At 35.7% G+C, this 20,877-nt stretch overlaps 2 protein-coding genes and 1 long non-coding RNA gene across 3 annotated transcripts in view; 2 read left to right on the forward strand and 1 right to left on the reverse strand.

Moving 5' to 3' along the window:
* The window catches only part of LOC149800295 (uncharacterized), a 288,953-nt gene that overhangs the window by 51,050 nt on the left and 217,026 nt on the right, over window positions 1–20,877 (forward strand). The gene's annotated exons all lie outside the window — the stretch shown is intronic.
* The window catches only part of LOC149800297 (uncharacterized), a 177,324-nt gene that overhangs the window by 7,525 nt on the left and 148,922 nt on the right, over window positions 1–20,877 (forward strand). The window contains exons 2-4 of the long non-coding RNA XR_016421357.1: window positions 3,364–3,532; window positions 4,281–4,383; window positions 8,981–9,173. This is a non-coding gene — a long non-coding RNA (uncharacterized LOC149800297). The remainder of the gene's footprint in view (window positions 1–3,363; window positions 3,533–4,280; window positions 4,384–8,980; window positions 9,174–20,877) is intronic.
* The window catches only part of LOC149800298 (heat shock 70 kDa protein 12A-like), a 55,974-nt gene continuing 36,409 nt past the window's right edge, over window positions 1,313–20,877 (reverse strand). Inside the window, exons 2-7 of the mRNA XM_089959897.1 lie at window positions 18,507–18,557; window positions 11,728–11,766; window positions 8,880–9,203; window positions 4,140–4,364; window positions 3,408–3,558; window positions 1,313–3,083 (exon numbers count right to left, since the gene is read on the reverse strand). Coding sequence (XP_089816023.1) covers window positions 2,020–3,083; window positions 3,408–3,558; window positions 4,140–4,364; window positions 8,880–9,203; window positions 11,728–11,766; window positions 18,507–18,542 — 1,839 coding nt within the window. The 5' untranslated portion in view covers window positions 18,543–18,557 and the 3' untranslated portion in view covers window positions 1,313–2,019. The remainder of the gene's footprint in view (window positions 3,084–3,407; window positions 3,559–4,139; window positions 4,365–8,879; window positions 9,204–11,727; window positions 11,767–18,506; window positions 18,558–20,877) is intronic.

A 20,877-nucleotide genomic window follows, 5' to 3' on the forward strand; every position in this document is an offset into this window, starting at 1 on the left:
ATTGTTTCATCGCACCTGTTCTTTTTGATAAGCCAAGCGTTGCCTCATTGATAAACTAATCAAAACATAAATGAAAGAAAAGCTAAATTAAGTTACTAAACATTAAAAAAGTCCTTCATTGTCTGATAACAAAGTTTAAATACCCTTGCAAGAAAAGTCTCGTGAGGTCCTATTACGTGTTCAAGGGTAATTTACATATAAACCTGGATTATAATGCAATAAGGAAGAAATTTAATTGCAAAGCATAATTTGCACGATTTTAGCAGACGGATTCCTTTGTGATATCTAACATCATACATAAGCTCTGTTTTCTAGCCTTGGAGTCAAACCACGTGATAAACAGTACAGTAATGAGAGAGAGAGAGAGAGAGAGAGAGAAAGAGAGGTGGGGGGGGGCGACTAATGTAATTTACCTCTCGGCTTGCCGTATCAATGTATCAATAAGCCAGCTCATAAAATAATTTCCGGTGGCCTTCTGAGCATGGTATTGTCTAAAGCTACTGTGGAAAATCTGCCCCGCTCTTGTATAACTCGTTACTGCCTACGACAAGATATCCTCGTCTTTCATGACAATGCATAAACATTCAACATTAACAACACAATTTAACATTCAATGAATGTGTCTTTACATCTATCGATAAACGTGACTGTTTGTAGAGAAATTTCGATGGATCACAAAACAGTATTAAAGGTTATGTTAGGTCAGCACTGCGAGAAACTTGCACTCGTGCTATTAGTGATTGATTTAGCAGATTTAAATATATCCACAAGAAACGAGGCAATTCTAATGCCGGCTGCCATGGGTAAAAATGGAGTGTAGCGGATTGTCGACTGTGGCATACCTATCAGCCTTGAACGACTGCTATCAATCAGCTAGCACATAACATAAACTCCATTGACCCGCTGACTAATCGAATCAACAGCCTACTGCTTACCTAACATTTTCCCCCGATGTATGGACTTGTCGGGTGGTCCGTCAAGAGCCCTGCACGTCATCAACAAGGATTGTGTTATATAGGCTATACAATTTCAGATTTTTATAAATTGAGTATTAAATAATAATTAAATAGTAAAAGTGCCTTGCGTTGTATCAATGTCCCAGAACTTTGAAAACAAATCGGCGTTTCTCAGTTTGCTATCAAAACTAAAAGGGTCCATTCAAAATAGATTGTCGATTCCTAATGGAGTTATTGTGATACATCTAATTGGGATGTGATGTCTAGAACCGATACTATATAAACAGCATAGATGACGAATTCTACTTATCATTCAGCCAACATGTTTTGCACTATACAACCACATAAGACAGTCATTGATAACAGCGGATGTTTAATAAATAATTGTACAAAATCCCAATATAAGCAGGTGCAGAAATCGCAAGCTATAAGATGGATAAGAACAAATACAAGCTGATCGAATATATCCTGTATTTAAAGTACTACCAATGAGCATTTATATACAATACATCATTGTGAAGAACAAACTGGTTCATATTTGGACCTTACGCTTCCATGAATAACAATTGGATGGGGGTTGGTGTGTACGGGACAAATTGATATGTACTAGTGTTATATGTACTAGTGTTTTTTATATATGTACAGTAGATTGGAAGACCAATGATAAACTTTGTCAGAGGACTAACACTTAACATTTAATGTTGCGGAAAATTAAATACAGATATCAATTTAAACCGAAGGACGATAGAGATTATACGTTACTAAACTGTATTGATTACGTTCGCGAAAAACGTTATCTCGGAGAATTGCATAATAATACTCCTGTTTCTTTAACAAATACTTTTCAGCAAGACTTTATGTTGGCAAATGCTTGCAACTGAATTTCAAATAGCACCATATAATATTGCGACATATGTATCTTTGTACATATATAATGTGCATATTTTTGAATTATAGATTGATATACATACATAACATGCTATAGTTTTCGGTATTGTTTGAAGAAATTGTTCAAATTAATATTTACAGCCAAGCGTACAACTTGCATTGATCCTCGTATTTTTCATCCAAGAAAATTAATTGTAGCTTTTGCAGTTTCTCCTGTTCGTTTCTCTCTTGCTTTGACTTCAATTTCAGTGCCACCAAATGTCAGGGAAACAAGGATGCATCTTTCATCTAACGGAACACTATTGTCTAGAATATCGACTGTCAAACTTCCAAGCTTAACGCATCCTTCGTCTGTCACGTACATAGGCGATTTTTGAGTCGATGCGTAGATATTAAATTTTACTTGTTCCTGGTCTTCATCAAGTGGGAAGTAGGACAGTTCTTCTGTGGTTTCATTTAATGATATAGGCTGGCCTATTTCAACATGCTTTGAGAAAATATCATCACAGATAACTTTATTTTCATGCATGCTTAGCCTTCTTATATCGTGTATTTTGGCGTCAAACTTTACTGTAGATTCAACGCCGTAGGTGTATTTGCAGACTCTTTGTGCAATGGCGAATGGGCTGTGACCGAAAACAACAGCTCCTTTGAGGACTATCAGGCCTGCTTCGTGTGGCACGATGATTTTGAAACCAGGGAAGTTAACCTTGATGGCTCTTTGAAGCATCATGGACTCTGAGAAACCACCAACCATTAAAATATTCGAAATTCCCTGGATTCTACTGTCTTTCATTATTTCCTTCAGATGAGAAACAATGTTTTGAATAGTTTTGGTGAAGAGACCTTGCATCAACGAAGCATCTACACGAAGTTTGTCACCTGCCAAAACCACCTTCTCAGAGTAGCTGCTTTGCGTGATTACATCGCGAAGATCGTTGTTGGTTTCTTCTTTAAAAATTTCTGTTAAGGATAATGGAAGACGAATTGTGACTCTATTACTGTTGTCTGGCGCGACATCGCGTTTCTTAACCTCAAAGTCTCTAAGCATGTCAATGTAGTCTTCTTTGCTCTCACTCTGGAAGCGCCTGAAGACAACTTTCCCAACAATACTAATGATGAATTCCTCGAAGGCCACATCAACATTAGTACCGCCCCATGCCCCGCCACTGGCTTTATGAATCTCGTTAAGTTTGCCCTCAGGTATCACTTCGTGGACAGTGATATCAACAGTTCCACCTGAATAAATATAAACTTATGAATAATTTTGTTGAAAATCCATATGTAGTATTGCCTTGAATGATATAGTAATAATAATGTCACGACTCAAAGATGATGCGATATATTGTTTACAATTGAATTGTCTAAATATTATTCTTGCTTTGTATTTTATACCTAATTACAGTGCTCGAAATTTCTGAGTCTCATTTGCCCTGATAAAGTAATTCCTTGTGTTTTATATAATGCTAGAATATTAAAAATTGTATTTTTATTCCGAACGTTGAACAATTTTCAACAGCATACACGAGAAGCAAACATATCAACTGGACTGTGATTAATTACCTCCAGCATCTAGCACCAAGTACTTTGAACCAGTTTTAAAAGACGCCATTCCAATTCCATCTATCATTTTCTCTACCGGAAGAAGGCGGCAAAAAATTGATGCGGCTTCAGGTTCAAGAGCGATCGTAAGATTTTCACTTTTAATACCTGCCTGATAAAATAGTTATATAAAAGTGTTTATTCGTATGTTTAAAAGCATCAATTACAAGTGTTATTCATTGGCTTAGATCTCTTCTACAGATCAGAGTTTCACATAATGTTGCAGTGATTAAAAGTAATATTTCCTGGTTATTGATAATGTATTCGTTTGCCCAACGTTCTAACGACACCGGAATTAATCATTTTACTTTTATCCTACGCAGAAAATTCTGTTTTTTGTAGTTAAAATTTTAAAGTTGAGCGCAAGAATTTTTCAACTTTTTAACATGTATTCTTATATATATTTCAATGTCATCTTTGTACTCAGGCTTTTGTTATTCCGGGGGAGGTAGAAAATGATACATTCTGATAAATCAAAAGAAATATATGTATTTCTTAGTTTTACCTATATAGTTATTTTCAAGACAGTCAAACCATTATAAAAATCAGCCGTGTAATTAAACAGGTTCATTTGACGTGAAAAATATTTGTCCGAAATACATTATACTGAAGTAATGGCTGAATTATTGCAAATTCCACAGCATCGGCAAAGCAAACTATAGCTCATTAATATGGCAAATTTTCTGAACTAGCCTCAACAGCAGCTTCCCTCATGAACTGTTTAGCTGCGTCGTTCCAAATAGCTGGAACAGTCAACACCCATGTGATCTCATCTTCTTTAATGTGACCACTGGCTAGTCGATTGATGCTTTCCTTTAACATATCTTCCTTCAGGAATTTGATGACCAACGAAAAGACGGTCTTCGCTGGCAAGCGTTTGTTTGTTTCATCTTCCAGATTAACATGCCTATCGAAAGTCTAAAAAAGAAGATATTTGGTAAGATACTTTCTGAATTACTGTCGAACACACAGCTGACACATTTGTTAAAAATATGTTCGACACTTCAATATAAATCAACTGAGCTTGCACAAAAATAAATATTGACAAACAATTATACTCGAAATCAAAAGAGATCCATGGATCATTTACAAGATGAGCTATGGGTTGAGTATGGCCAGTATCTAATATTAATTATATGGGTATTTTATATACAAATAGCTGAAAGAACCTCCATTTCCTTTTGATTATATACAATTTTATAAATGTCAGAATCGAGATCCATGACGATATCAAAATCTTCATCAATTAAAATTTAATCATTTCTTAAATCTAGAATGTCTTTCTTTGTCTGAGAAAACAATTCTGAGTTGGTTCTATTTGGTCCATTCATAGTTATTAGTGTGAATCTATAATTATTAATATCCAGAATAAGTTTATTTATCATATTGTCTTTCTTCGCTGTATGTAAGATAAATATAGAATCTATGTTGGGGTTTGGGCCGAGACAAGGAAATCCCAGTCAACGGTTTATATTATTTGTCTCCCTACGAGGCTTGTTAGATGACGATACTTCACCAATGCACATATATACAGTTTAAGTACGGACTTCCAAAATAACGCCACCCACATCTAGCATACGGACTATCCTCCATTTTTGATTTCGACCAAGATTAAGGGATATCAGGGCGGGAGCAAAAAATCATTGCAGTTGTAGCAGGAACGTGTTGCATAATTAAATGTAGTTTTGCCTCCATCTCCCCTCCAAAAAGCGACATTTTAATAAAATGATACATTCACCTGCTACTATTACATTTCTGAATCTCCCTGCTGGGAAGGAGAATCGTCATCTCCAACAGAAACGTATATGAGAGAGTAATTGCACTTACCCTCTCATTATAGTGTTCACTATATTAACCTGGTAGATAGCTTGGGCACATGTTATGATGCTCCGATGCGCCAAATAGCGAAGGTAAAATTGTTAAAAGGTAGTGTGAGATGGGCAGAAGGAGGCTGTCATATCGTCATCCTACTTGGAGAGATTCAGATAATTTTCATGGAAGAATGGTCCCTTTCTGCGAGGGAATGATACGATCTCGTGATAGTGATGGTAATCCAAATGGAACTATTGGCAGCCGACATATCAGAGGAAAGCTTAAGAGGAAAAAGGATAATATTCTGACCCTTCCCTCTTATTTTACATGCAGCCAAATTTAACATCAAAGACTTAAATGGGCAGATAAGCATATCGTGATCACAGTTACGACAGAGGCTGGGAACCTGAAAATGAACCAGAAAGTAACAGATTCGAGGCCAGAAACCTGGTTTGAAAACAGAAGAAAAACACATAGGTACCATTAAAACTGTAAACAACACTTTTCCACTGACAAATCATGAATCTCACTCATGCTTCACGGTGACATTAAAAATAATAGAAAGAATGTTTTATATGTTGGGTGCACGAATGAAACATTATTGACAGGTTCCAACACACGGAAGGTTCGTCTATGGATTAATTAGTGAGCTACCGTTGTCGGACGCTCAACATACATGTCGACTTCAGAAAGATGTGGATCCGTCCCCATGTTGTAACCCTTTGAGAACTCGAGAGAATAAGAAAGAGCTATAGAGCCCTTAATGAGAAATACAAAACAATTTGTTTTCTAAAAAGGAAGAGAAGAATGTATGCAACTATATTTGTAGGGTAACAGCTAGGATCGGCGGTTTGCTACTGCACTAATTAGAAAATATTTTTCACTTTGCATCGTAAACATTGTAACTGGATTGGCTCCTACCCTGGGTAATGCAGTCAAGAATACTGCCTGAAAATCGTTCTTGGTGGATTGGTAAGTGTTGTTGAGCATCGCGCGACGATGAAGAATCTACAGGTTGTTGTGTAGGAGAGACATCCCGTGCTGTGAGAGTGGTCACTCCTCATTGCTAATCGTCTGCGCTCGTCCTCTAATAGGTTGAGTGAGGCGCGATAGTTTTGAAACATTAACAAGAGGAATATTTTGGACAAGTCCAAACGTGGAGATTTATAAGAACAGGGAGGAGTCCGATGAATTGCCTTATCGGTCTCTACGACCGCTAGCTATGTCTGGAGAAAGCTAGCCAAGGTGGAGTTTTGAAATGGGCAGCCGTTGTAGATGTTGATAATGACCATGTCTGTAAACTTGGATGAATGTCCTCTCGATCGATCAGGCTGAGGGCGCATCTTGACCGGTTTCAACTGGCGCGGCCATGGATCGGAGCTGCTGATTCCTCAAAGTGTGCAACTCAACGGAACAAATGGGACTGGAGAAAGCTTCTCTGTATCAGGCCAAGAGTCTATAAGGACGGTATCCCGACTAAAGTGTAACACTACGCAGGGAGAGAAAGCCCATTCCATACATTTGTTTAAAAGGGCAAGCAAAATTAACTATCTCCGTATGTGCTGTGATGTAACATAATAAAAAGTGTGGAGAATAATCGACCGGATTCCTGTCTGCCCCATAACGGTCGATCAAAATCAACTCTTTGATTTCTCAGAGATAATTGAACACTCCCAGGTGACCAATTAGCAGTCACCGATCAAAGCAAAAGTCGGTCAGTTGAAGATGATCGGAGAGACTAAATCTCTGACCATCCGACCAGAACTCAAATCAGATCTATGGGAGCGAGAGGGCTGATCCTGCCTATCGTCGGGAAGACGCGATTTGCTTTTATCGATCACCGGTTCGTTCCATCCCTTCAAGTCTCCTGCCGACGGAGGAGCCAAAGATCTGTCAATAATAGTCACATCAGACATCGCAACGAACGTCATTGAACCGAGGACAATAAACGATCTCCAGACCATGGAGACTGCTTTCGCTTCTACATGTGGTGTTGATTTCATAAAGATATGAAGTGACCAAGACCTCTCCTGGGAATGGATATGGTCGTTCCGAGACGAAGAAGAAAAAGCGAGACCTTTTGTTCCTCACTCGACCGCTCCGGTGGCCTAGTGGTTAGACCGTCCGCCTCGGATGCGGAAGGTCGTGGGTTCGATTCCCGGCCGAGTCATACCAAAGATTTACAAAAACGGTACTAACAGCTGCCTCGCTTGGCACTCAGCATTAAGAGGTTAGTGTTAGGACTGGTCGGCCCAGTGTCAGGATAATGTGACTGGGTGGGACATCATGCTACATGTCTGCGGCATGATGCCCCAGTGTTAGACATCACTATAAACTGCCACATTGCAGACATCGTAACGATATGACTGAAAAATTGTTAAAGCTACGTTAAAAATCCAAATCACATCACACATCACATTGTTCCTCACTCAGCAAATGCAGCTACATTTTGCCAAGTCAGACACTGCGTTTGTCCATAGGCAAGAAATAAGACATCCAAACGTGCGTGTACGTTGTAGCGTCATAGATAGGTATGCTTAACACCTGGGCATTTTTGTGTCCGCACTTAACCACACCTTGCAAAATATGTATGTGCTGAACTAGAAACTTGACATAAGCATTCTAACCGGAAACAGATAGATCGTAGATTTTGCTTACCCTGAAATTGGTGCAAACAAGATTGAACTAACAAGACTAGAACCGCTTCGTTGGATTTCAAATGTGTCAAAAGGAACAAAAAATCAATCAATGCAAGGAGGAAGGACACATTTACTCAAGTAACAACAAACGAAACTATCTGGCGCAGAAAACGTTTCCAGACACCACGTATGGAGACTTTATAGAGCGCCCTGACAACCGTGTACTCGTATAACAGCCTAGGGAAAAGGAAGCTTGACATCAGTGACTATGATTAAGGAATCATTCTGGAATCATGTTCATTTATATTCTGGGCCTTCAATTACTAACTGAAGAAGGAAATAATAACCTTCGACTTAGTAGGGCACATATTACTGCTATAACATCTCTTGCAGTTCATACAGTAGTGTCAATGTATGTAGTGGTAAGCTCTATCGCATAACTTCGATTTAAAACTCTCGAGCTATATAGAAAATATATAGCTGTTGCTTATGAACAAACTCCACTATGCAATATTTCTTATCATGCATCATTCTATAAAATCATATCGAGATTATTAAATTCTTTCAAAATATATAATGTTATCATACATACAAGTACACAACTAATGTATATCATAATATCATGCTTTCGCTTTGAAGGCGTTGTAAAATATACCTTACAGAGCTTCGTATAGTTATATTATTAACCAGGATTGTCTGATTATTTAAAGTCATTGTTATTTTAGTTATCTGGTGATCAACCCATTTTATTTGAGGTTTAGTACATTTTTTCAGCGCATTTCTCAAATGGTGACAGGGCTATTACGTTATAGGGATAGAAGTGTTGGTTAAAATACATGTCTGGCAAATTCTCATTGTGTCGAAATTATGCATTTTAGTGTTTCGTGTAGCATTTAACACCAGGTGATTTGTTTGACAGCTGGATTAGGCTGGTTGTTTTAAATGCATAGAACACGAATATAGTTGTAGCTTAGCTTCTTACCATTTTTCCATGTAACAACATTTTGAAGCGACGGAAAAAGTACCATCGTTTATATTCCGAGCCGTTTTTCTGCGATGCTATTTCTGCATACTTTGTTTCAGCTTCATAACCGAAGGCTTCCAGAGTCTTTCCGTCTGGTCGTACCAAGACTGTCGTAGGGGCCTTCAGGGAGATGTGTTGTCCTCCAATCCAATGCCTGGCGCTGATATTCGTGGGATCTGCATTATACTCGTGTCTAAATGAGAATGCCCATCCCGAAAACGTCGTTCCGAAGTCTATTGCTGCCACTAAAAGGTTTGTATTTGGTGGGTTCGCGCTTGGAGTCTATACAAAAAGTACAGATGTATATTGCATACTATATATACACTGTAGTACTACGCCGTCGACGACGACTTTACTTTGCAAGAGTTTTGTAAATAATTAGGACGCACCTCCCAAAAAGAAACAAATAATAATAGAAATGTAACTTCCAATTGTATGCCTTACAAAAATTAAGCCTTAAATCGTACCATCCTATTGATAGACAATCTGAATCGGCAAGGATTTAAAACTATTATAAAGGTATCATCATTAGTATACATATTACATCAGCAATTATATCATCACTGTCACGATTATATGCTCTTAAAATAAGTAACAGGAAAGAATGAAAGGTAACAAGCTATACAAAATTTAACAAATAAGCTATTTTCCTTGAACAAGAAGCTAAAATACAATAAAGGAAACTTACGGTATTGCGAATTAAATACCAAATAATCCTACAATTATAGACACACGTTCTAATAATAAAAAGTCCGAATAGACTTTAGCGGCAATCTAAATTAAGCCAAGCGTCGAAAGTGTTGATGTGCCTGTGTTAGCTCGTAAGACATTGATGTGCCAACCGTCTTTTATTACATCACCATAATATAATCCAAGAAGAAATCCTAATTTTACATTTCAGTATAAACTGAAGTCTCTATTTACAATAATGCTAAGAGAGCACGTTTGTTTTTCCAGAGAAGGAATAATTAAAATTATTCCAAATCAAATGCTGTATACAACAATATCTTGATTGTGCTAGAATGTTAAAGCACTAATGAATAATCTTTCAAGTGACAAGATTATAGAGTCCTCTTCTTAACCTCAGGTCATAATTAGCATTTTCTAAACAAAACATATTACCTAATGGAAAATGACCTAGAAACTTCTCAATGTGTAAAACATAAAACGTCTGATACTACAATTATAATATATAACCTGCCTTTGTCAGGTACGGTAGGTAAATTGTAGGGGAATCAAATGATTTAGACCCAGACCCAAATAGACATGTTTACTTTTGTTAATATGATCCTAATATCAAAACTAAACCAATATAATAGATTAAGTATGTAGTAGTTGTTTACAAAATTAACCAAAATAAATCAATAATTCAGAGCAAGTAGAACATAAACTTAATTGTGATCAGGTTAAGTCCAACATATAATGTAACATTACAATAGCATATAATGAAATAAAGACAACTAAAAACAAACTATCAAACAATGCAGATTAAATATACATAACATGATATTAACCACGAGCGAGTTATTAGCTTTTACATGCAGCATGCCAAATAGTAAAGGTGAATATTTGATGCCGCCGTAAATATAATATTGTTTGAAATACCTATTTACAGAGGTATTGAAATGGAATTGGGTATACTTCATGTTCATGCATTTATGTCTAAAATAAAATGGGCTTGGAGTTCTTTTTCGCTAACATCGTTACCAGAGACTGGTTTTACTTAATTCCTACAATGTTTCAAAACATTGAGCTGAGTTCATTCCATGATGTACAATGAGAACACCGATAAACTTAAGATTTCTGGCCGTGCCCAGGGTACTTATAGGCTCGAGTAGGACAGTAACACCACAAGACAAAACACTTTGTCACGAAAGAATCCACTTTACGGAGTACTTCATCATTAGAGCTGTGTGATTGTGTGATGTCTGGATTTGACCTTGTGTCTGGATTGGGAGGTGTGACCATGTGACTGAATTGTGATACTGAATACATTTAGATCTTCTCTCAAATAGGTATGGTGATAAATAAACCAAAAATGGAACATATCACTGGCGTGGCGTTCAGTTGACGACCACTTAGTATCTTCGGTTCCACCTCTCTGTCAGACGATCAAGAAGCCACAACGCATAGCCCGCCTCTCCCAGTCAGCCGAAGGATTCACCAAACCCTTATCTTTACTGCAGACCCGTAGGTACCTGTATATAAGACAACCACTCTCTTCCTCGGAACCTACGTCATCAACAACAGCAGCCAGCAAGTGATACAACAAATGCACCGAATATGACTCTGCATCAAATGTATTAACGATACGTCCAAATTCGGACACAAGGTCACACCTCCAAACCCGAATACATGGTCACATCCAAACATCGAAATCCAAACAGACAAAAATACGACTAAAGCCATATAGTACATGGTACACGGTCAGGTACAAATGTAGTGTTATACGTTACGCGTGCTTGTTACAAATCAAATCATTTCATCGGAACTACTGTACATGAGAATTAGTACAATAACAGGTTCGTATATGAATTTGTATCAATAATGTCCTAGAACCAAACAATAACTTGAACATCTTCTCATCCTTTAGTACATGCCACATTTAAAAGAATACATTTTATTTGTTCGTTACAAAATGGCTTGCATGAAAAGAGATTATAGCGTTTCAAATAACATGGTGTTAAGTGACGTATCTAAATATATAAAGAAATTTAGAACAAGTACTGGAACATTTAGTATATTAAACAATTCTATCACATAAAACGGATAGTGAAAAAGAGAACGCAATTTTATTTTCACATACCTCTACAGATGATGCTGCTCCCGAAAATGGGTCATCTTCCTAGCAAAAGATATATATATATATATATATATATATATATATATATATATATATATATATATATATATATATATATATATATATATAATTAGTTTTCCATGCAAATATATTTGATCTAGGGTACTAAACATTCAGTCAACATCTATGCTTACAAACCTGAAAAGATGACTATTTTTGGAGACTTGCACATGTAGTATATGAATACCGTGAATAATACCTTCGGAGGAGTTTAGTCGAACTTGGAGAAATTGGTTTTAATCCTGATAAAAAAATTCATTAAGAGTACTGCATTTTACGCCCATATTTGGGTGCAATATCTGAAAGATGTAACCTGTCTTGAGATGTAAGCCATGCATATCATGAAATATAACCATAGTCTTCATTACGTACAACCATATAAATCATGAGCTATAATCTTACCTATCTTGAGACTAACACGACGAATAATTATGCATCTTCGGCAAAACAAATTTTCCAGAGTTTGTGAGTGGTAATGTTTTCAATGTAATTCAATTTGAACAAAAGAAAGTTGCATGCATCGATTTTACATGTGCGATATTCTTGTTCATCATGCTAGCTTGTACCAAATTCTGACCTATAAGTTTACTTAAAATGTATCAGACATGTGTGAGAATGTGTTGATTCTTACTCTTGTCTTGTTCACTTTTTTCGAAAGAGAGAATGGCTTATCAGATTAAGCAAAATCTTTTCTCAAATACAAGGGTTTCCTTTGCCTGACAAATGTTTTCAACTAGATATGCGATTTCTTTGTCCACTAAAATAAGTATAAATAGGGATCTGATGAACATAAAACTAATTATTGTTTTAGATGATCATTCTTTTTGAATCCATTTGTGATCAGAGTTTATAGCTGATTGTTTTTAAAATCAAATTTAATTCGAGAGAAATTATTTACCTAAAATATTCATTGAAATTACTCAACCGTTCGTTGTATTTAGGATTAATAAATTTATTTGGATGTTTTTGAGATTTCTTCCAAAGACATTCTAGATTGCACCATGGTGATATATCAGGCCATCAAAAACTATTTGAAATCGTTCTGAATGTTATAAAAATTAAGACTTGTGATAGGACATTTTGGAATATTTTATATTTAATTCACAATAGCGATAGTATCTCTTGAATTTACCATTTATATTGTAGGGAAATGAATTGCTTGTCGCTTTTACCTAAGCTGGTTTATTCACTTTCTGTCACATATTCTAAGATCAAGAGTAGTAACAATAGGGTAACGTTGGTTTAAACAATTATAAGCGGACACATATTGTAATTTTATAAACTAATTCAATATATGCCACTTAGGTGACATGTTCTAAGACCCTGATTCGTAAAAATAGCAAACAATTTAGGTAAAGCAAGTTACAAATGGATGTGAACATGTTTAGTCCCGCTACGTTTATGTACATGAATGAAACATTGACAATGCAATCGGATAAAAGAACTGGCTCAACATATACATCAGCTAACACCAGATGTGATGCATGCATGATCGTGTATTCTGTTACCGATTTTTCAAAACATTTTCAGGTAGTAATCTAAACTAATGCGTTTACATCGTTTTAAGGTGCTGCCCTAAAACTAAACATGGTTACTACTCGATTATCCCAGCTCAGTAACTCTTCTTTAGTCTGATGAATAAATCAATATACAACTGCAAGTTTCCTCATTGAACCACATAATATGCTTTGTGCTGTAGTGTGCATATAAATACATAAACCTTACGAACATTTACACCCTTCCATTCTCTATTAGTTACTTTTAGATAAGCATAGTTCATTGTATTCTGAGACCTTTCTCTGGCACTAATGCTTGATCTCTAAAGTATTCGTGGAAATGTAGTTTTACCTCTAAAACAACTTTCATAAAAACACCAAAAATGTTATTATCGTTGTTAGAAATGTGAATTTCCAAGTATATGTAAGAGTTATTCAGCTAAACGTTTGTGAACTATCTAAAATGTATCACAAACATAGATTGGCACATGTCGCCTCTTAAGGAACGTTTAAAATCCTTGTTAATTATGCATCATTCCAGTTTTGAATTTTAATGAATTTTAATATAATTACTTTTCGCCTTAGCTTATCTCTTTTATTTTGGTGTCTTGCTAACACTACCTCTAAAACATAATTCAATAATTAAGTAAACATTGTATTCTATTACTACTATGCATCAACTGAATTTAGCACGTTTTAGATCGTAAACCTGGTGATGAAAGTTATATGTTGACCATAATTCATAATTTCGGCCAGATACTTTCCTGAAGTCTTCCAGTGCTGCAGATACGTTCAAGCTAACTCTTCATGCTAAAAGCTTCAGATTCTTTTGCATCTTGGAAGTCTTTGGATGATATGATTAATTTTCTCTTATTAGAGCAGTATTTCTCTATTATCTGTAAAATGCTTTAGGTGAACATTTCAGAAGAATCCATGTACTGGTACAGATGGAAATCAATTTTCAAATATATCGGTTCCATTTTCATTATATATTTCCTTCCGCTTGTGAACACATCTCATGATGCTTGCACAGTTGATCCAGTAATAGCCACATAAACATGAAGCTATCTACAGATTTAAATGCCCGTTCGAAATTGTTTGCAAATGTATCAGCTAAAAAATTCTTATTGAATGAAAACTCTGTTTAAACGTTGTTTGGTAATATCAACTTGTTCTTATGATCATTCTTTACGTGGCATTCAATAAATAGAAGTGGCTATGTTAGCTTGTGTAGAGACAACAATTAAACTTTGGAAGGATATACTTAGAATCTAATGTTAAGGTCACATGTATTTACAAGCCAGGATATTTTATTTTATTTCCTTATTACAGGAGTCATATTGACAAATTCTCTCTCTTTGGTTTCATGTAGTTTCCATTTCTGTCTCATTTTTGTTTAGAATGGAAATGCTTGTATTGGAAGTTGACTATAAATTGTGTGCGTAACACTTATAAATGATTTAATCCTTTTGATATGTTTAAGTAGCCGAATGGTTTTCGAACTAAATGGTTTTTGCTTTGTGATGTGCCTAAGTTAAGTCAACAATGATCAACTAGTATTATGGTTTCTATGGTTCTACAATTAGGCAACAGACATATGCTCCAGCACGATTTCAATTGTTTTGACCCAAAGTAACTAATTACTTTGTCGTCATTTAAATCGGAATTTAAACTGCAACAGTTAAAAGATCTTCAGAAGATATTCTTACCCTTGGTATTTGCTGTCATCAGTCCTCGGGCTGTTATTAAAAAAATCTCTGTACCGACATTGTTACTAATGTTTAAACTAGCTATCGTGACAGTATATCTGCGTGTCAACATGACTATTGCTTTCATAAATTAAATCATACAGGTTTAATTAATTTATCACATGCTTCACACATTTGTCGATGGATTAATTTATTTTTTATCTTTGAAATGTCTGTGATTAATATGGGGCATTTATTAAACTATTCTGAGTTGTTCCGAGAGTGCTCATTCAGCATGCAATCATGGAGTGTTTCAAATTGATTATATTGTTTACGTAAATACTTGTATTCTTGTCTTAGATCCACTTTGCTTCCTTGATATATAACTTAACTCAGATATATGTAAATGTTTCTACGTAATGTACGCAACAATTAATTCTTGGAAAAACAAAATATGTGTCTACTGTTCCTGATATAGCCTTGTAATACCTGGTTAGACTGTTGATTCGCATTATAGTCTGATTTAATGTACCAAAATCCTTGGTTCCAAACGTAATAGTTTATAAGATAAATCGATTCTAATAATCACAGTTCCGACCCGTCGCATTTCTCTTTTGATTCATTTTGCTAACTTTGGTTTAGCTTTCTTTATAAACTTGACATTTCATAGTTTCCACACATCAATCTACATTGAACATTCACGCATCTGTCAAGGTTCCATCCTAATCGTACGTTTGTGCATTGTTACAACGTCTCGAGAATCTTTTCAATGTCTTTGTCGATTGATAGATTTCATGTTTTTTCTGTTCAAGATCAAATGGGAACCTCAGGGTTGCGATCGTTACCTAATCCTTACCTGATGACTTGCGAGTAAGTGGCATAGTCAACTGTGCACTAAAAGCACTATCTGCCTTAACTCTCGAGTTGCAGCGCTGTTGTGACGCAAATAATGTGCAAGGACATATATTTAATAAGGTTTCGTACAGTCGGTGCTTAGCGTGAACGCATTCGGAGTAATCACATGATTATCTTCACAATCGCTAAGACGTTTTTGTAACTTAAACGCTGCCATTTGTGCTCTTTGACGAACATGCTCAACTGCCTCAGCGGTGATAGAAGTTTAGATACGGCTATTCTGAACTATAAGTGCAATTTTCGTCCACCTGGCTCTTAGATAATTTGTTTTACTAATCGAGCTGCAGTCAGAAGCTATTCAATGGTGGTACTTAATACCAGAAGAAGATCCGATTTTCTTTCTCCTGCTGCATTTGTATATTACGCTCGCGCGTGGATTATTTCAGTGTTCATACTGTCAACGTTGCCTTTAAAACCGGCTATGGTTTACCCTATTAACTCGGGTATGCTAGATTTTCGCATGCCACTTGGTATTCATAAGACATACTCTTGCGCGAGTTTTCTCACCTGATATACTATAGGCATACTGGTAAATGAGGGACAATCATTGTCTAAATTCAAATTTCGTCAATAAATCTTTGAAGCCTTTTTACTTCATCAGGCTCAGAAAATGTAATTGCTTTAATCCTGGATATTATCTCATTGACTTCTGTATTCTTTTTTAATTCATGACGTTAATGCTGTCGGATTTTTCGTCAATGATATCTTCGGCTGTTTTTAAAATCAAAGGTTCCATTATTTTACTACGTTGGCGAATTTTCGCCAGCGCGTACTACAATACTAATGAATATATCCGTATGGCCGGCAAAGCTGATTACAAGACATTAATCCGAAAATACATGTATGGCGTGGCCGAAAACTTATACCAACAGGTAATTATTGCAAAGTGATTTACAATACTCACAATATCATGTTCTGCTGCATAGTTCCCGGGAAATACACATTTGCATTGATTGAGTCCTATGGTCATTGTACATCTTATGTTTTACAGATTTTATTCTTTGATAGAAACAATCATTCATGTTTTCGATTGATGGTGTACGTTTCTTCAGGCGTCCTCTCCATATATGTTGGGTTGTCAATTTATTCGCAGGGAATAATATAAAATGTAAAATACCTGTTATATTAATTTCTATTCTCTGTGTATTGCATTGTGACCAAAACATTTTCACCAGGCCGCATCAACATGAGTTTACCCTCAAATTGAACTTACGTTTGAATATAATTTACTTAAATTAGATATTTAGCCAAATCAGTAAACACTGATCAGTGCAAAATATTATATCAACTTGAAGATAACAACCGTTTGCTTGTCTATTGACTCCATAGTTTCAGTGTATTTGTATATGAATCTGTTGTCAATCACTTCCACTCATTCGCCAAAAATATTCACATTCTTACAAAAATTTACTCTGTTGTTTCCATATATTATAGTGAGCAGATCATGTCTCTAACTTATTTATCCGATGATCTTCTCTACTATATTCTCTAATTACATGTTTATATTATTTAGTTTTTCATTATAAGTACTGGGTTGTGAAGTCAGCGCCATTGACTTCAAATTTACGTGTAAAATATCATGTAATTACTTTTCACGATTTTCCTGATACGACTGGACAGGTTTACATCGTTGGTATTCCAAGCTAAGTAATTCATGAAGAAGCTCTAAATTACGAGTTGTAAAAGCATACATCTTTGGAATCATTTGAACAAATCGATATAACGCATTTCATTAAAACAGCGATTCAATAGATCCTGTAACTTTACATACACTCCATTGTTCTGTCAAGCTCATTCCAGAATTGGATATACTCATAAAGTATTTCAAAATATACGCATCAGTACGTATATCTTAACCATTTCGCGGTAACTGTTAAGTAGAATATTCCCACACAATTTGTACCACAGTTGATACACCAGATATCTAGCAGAGAAACTATATTATAGCTACGCAAACGATATCAGCAAAATAGGTTATGAATTATATAGTAGCAACAAATAATGTGTTCATGCAGTAACCTTATATAAAAAGGTCTCCACATACTACGTAGTATAATGAATGGTAATAATTATGTATTATACTCATCGCCAGCAGGCTTTGCTTTAAAAATTGTTTTGCAACCAATACATACAATCATAAACGCTACCGATGTTTGCTGAGTAAAATTCATTCAAGCGATTAAATAGTATCTTGTATGCCTGCACGTATCTTTCGGAAATATAAATGGCGATGACAATGGCGACTTAAGTACAAAGCCAGAATGGATTGCCTTACTGGAAATAAAGTTTTGATGTTGTCACTATCGTTGTTTTAGTTACTGTATTTTAACTAATAATTGTTTTCTAGAACATTAATAAAAGTTATATAATTTAGTACCCTATTATTATTTTGCAATATAGTTCACTCTAGCACTGAAATTATATTGTTTGCACCATTGTGCATTTACTCACATTTAACAATCATGGAAAACAGAAATAAAGGCTTGGGGTATAGAAGGTGTTGGTTTATCTCAGTTTCCGAAATTGTAAAGTATGCAATTAGGACGCAGAGCTAAAACTTTAGTCCGTATATTATTTGCTTTGATGATTTACAAACTTTACGTCAATAAGAAGCTATTCTAACCTTTGTTTCGTCTCTTGTCCTCATGCAGCAAAACATTTTGATACCAGTTTTCTGTAAAAGAAAAGAAATCTCGACAAAGTTACATATACATAGATCAACAATTTTATCAATAGAGTATATCGCTATTCACGTCTGATACATGTCGATGAAAGTTAGCACTGTGAACAATAGCTGTAAATTTTGATTGAATGATCACTTTAATTATTACCAATATGGAGTTATAATCGTATGCGATCGGTTATAATTCGGCAAATCCTTCTGCGAATTCGGGGTTGCATAATAGGCTCGATGCGTCCTTGCTGCAAGTTGTTGGAGGCGACTAAGATGAGGCAACTTGTTGATCATTTGTTGCTACCCGTATTGAGGGAAGAAAGGAACCTAATTGTTGGGATTGGCTCTATCACAGCGAATTAGCACGTCACTCCTAGCCTTAGGAATACTTCTTAACTTTATTGTATAACCTTCTCCTTCCCTTTTCCCCACCGCTCGAGTGGCCTAGCAGTTAGAGCGTCCTCCTTGGATGCGGAAGGTCGCGTGTTTGATCCACGGCCGAGTCATATCAAATACTTTTAAGAATGGAATTAACAGCTGCCTCCCTTGGCTCTCAGCATTTAAAGGTTAGCGTATGAACTGGTCGGCCTGATGTCAGGATAGTGTCACTTGGTGGGACAGGATGCTACATGTCTGTGGCATGATGCCCCAGTGCTAGACATCATTATAAAGTGCCACTGTGCCGACAGCGTAGCGAATTGACTGAAATAAAATTAAAGCTACTTAATAGAATTCAAATCCCACACACATTCACCCTTTTTTCCCTTAACCTCTTCTTGACACCACCGTTGCCTATACATATTTTTCCCTTTCTTTTCCCGTCTTAAAAATCTTTAAGGGGTCAAATCAGGAGGTCACCTTATATGCTGAGTATCTCACCTGTGTATTCCTGGCACTTGCTAAATATCACCTTGTTGGATTTCTTTATGTGTACGCGTGCACGGATGACGAATATATTACAAAATATAACGATTATACAAATCAGTTGAAAATAACAAAGCCCTCATATCAGCCATGAAGCATGGATTAATTTCCTCGCTTTATTGGCATTCAAACAAATCACGCATAAAGCTTGCTTAACATAATTTCTCCATTGGTAGTAGGAAAGACTCTGGTTGCTCATATCGGCACACCAAAAAGTGTGCAAACATTAAAATCTAAAATCATAGAAATGATAAAAATCAAACATAAACTGAACCGTGACAGGCAGCACAATGGGGTTGATGAACTTATAAAACTGCATTATACGTTTGGCGAATTTGAGGATAAGGATGCAAAAATACGGCTCATTGTACCCATGATGACTATAGACCAATAAACAATCATTTAACCCCGTACTTCATCGTGATTAATAAGATTACATAAGAATTCCCTCCTGAACGATTTAACTTAATTACTAGGCCATCTATAAGTTTAATCAATAATGAAGCTATTCATCGTAAAATGAATTGTCATGGTCTAAAACCCAACTACTTTTAAATGAACACCATCCTGCAGTGATGCATCTGCAAGGAACGTTTTTAAAAAATATGGACATCATCTCATTTAAACTATCTTCATTTTTTAACACCTGCTTGGAAAATGTGGACAGAGTTTCAAATTGCCAAGCCATTGCTGTATGCGTAACTCTAGATAGAGTGAAAAAATTTGTTTGTGGGACTGTCGTATTGCTACGTGAACTGTTTGAAAAAAATAACCGTATGATGATGTTTAAACTGATCATATCTCGTACTTTTAAGGGAATGAGGTTTACCTAATAAATTTTAATCATATTATAAATATTTCACTTATGGTCCATTAATATGTTATTTTCTGTACATCTTGCAGAATATTAACATCTTACGTTTTATATTTTGCTTTGTTGTGCACAATTTGCTAGTGAAGGGTTTAACTTCTAAACTTATTTTACTAATCATTTTAACATATTTGAAACTTATCCTATTATTGCCACATCATTGCCCATGGTTTGTCCAGCATCATTTGTACGACATCTTTGTGAGGGTCGTAGATGTGATCAGATTTGGGTCAATCTACTAAAATTTAAAAGTCTTGCACAACTTATATAATATTTATATTTATGCATGCTTAAAAGTTATCTGAAATCTGACTGGTTCGTGTTTTAAGCACTCTTGAGGCCACACTTTTGTTAAATACTAATATCAAACTTGGTATATAGATTTTAACATCAGGATATCGAACAACCTTGCTCATACGATCTGTGAATGTAACACAATTTATCTTATGTTTTGGTTAGCTTCGTCACGATTCTAGGGTCTAGTTCTGAGAAGATTTTGATCAAAGCTGGAAAATATATATATAT

This window comes from Sinohyriopsis cumingii, chromosome 5, assembly GCF_028554795.1.
Source record: "Sinohyriopsis cumingii isolate HCF-2022 chromosome 5, ASM2855479v2, whole genome shotgun sequence".
NCBI classification, from domain to species: domain Eukaryota; kingdom Metazoa; phylum Mollusca; class Bivalvia; order Unionida; family Unionidae; genus Sinohyriopsis; species Sinohyriopsis cumingii.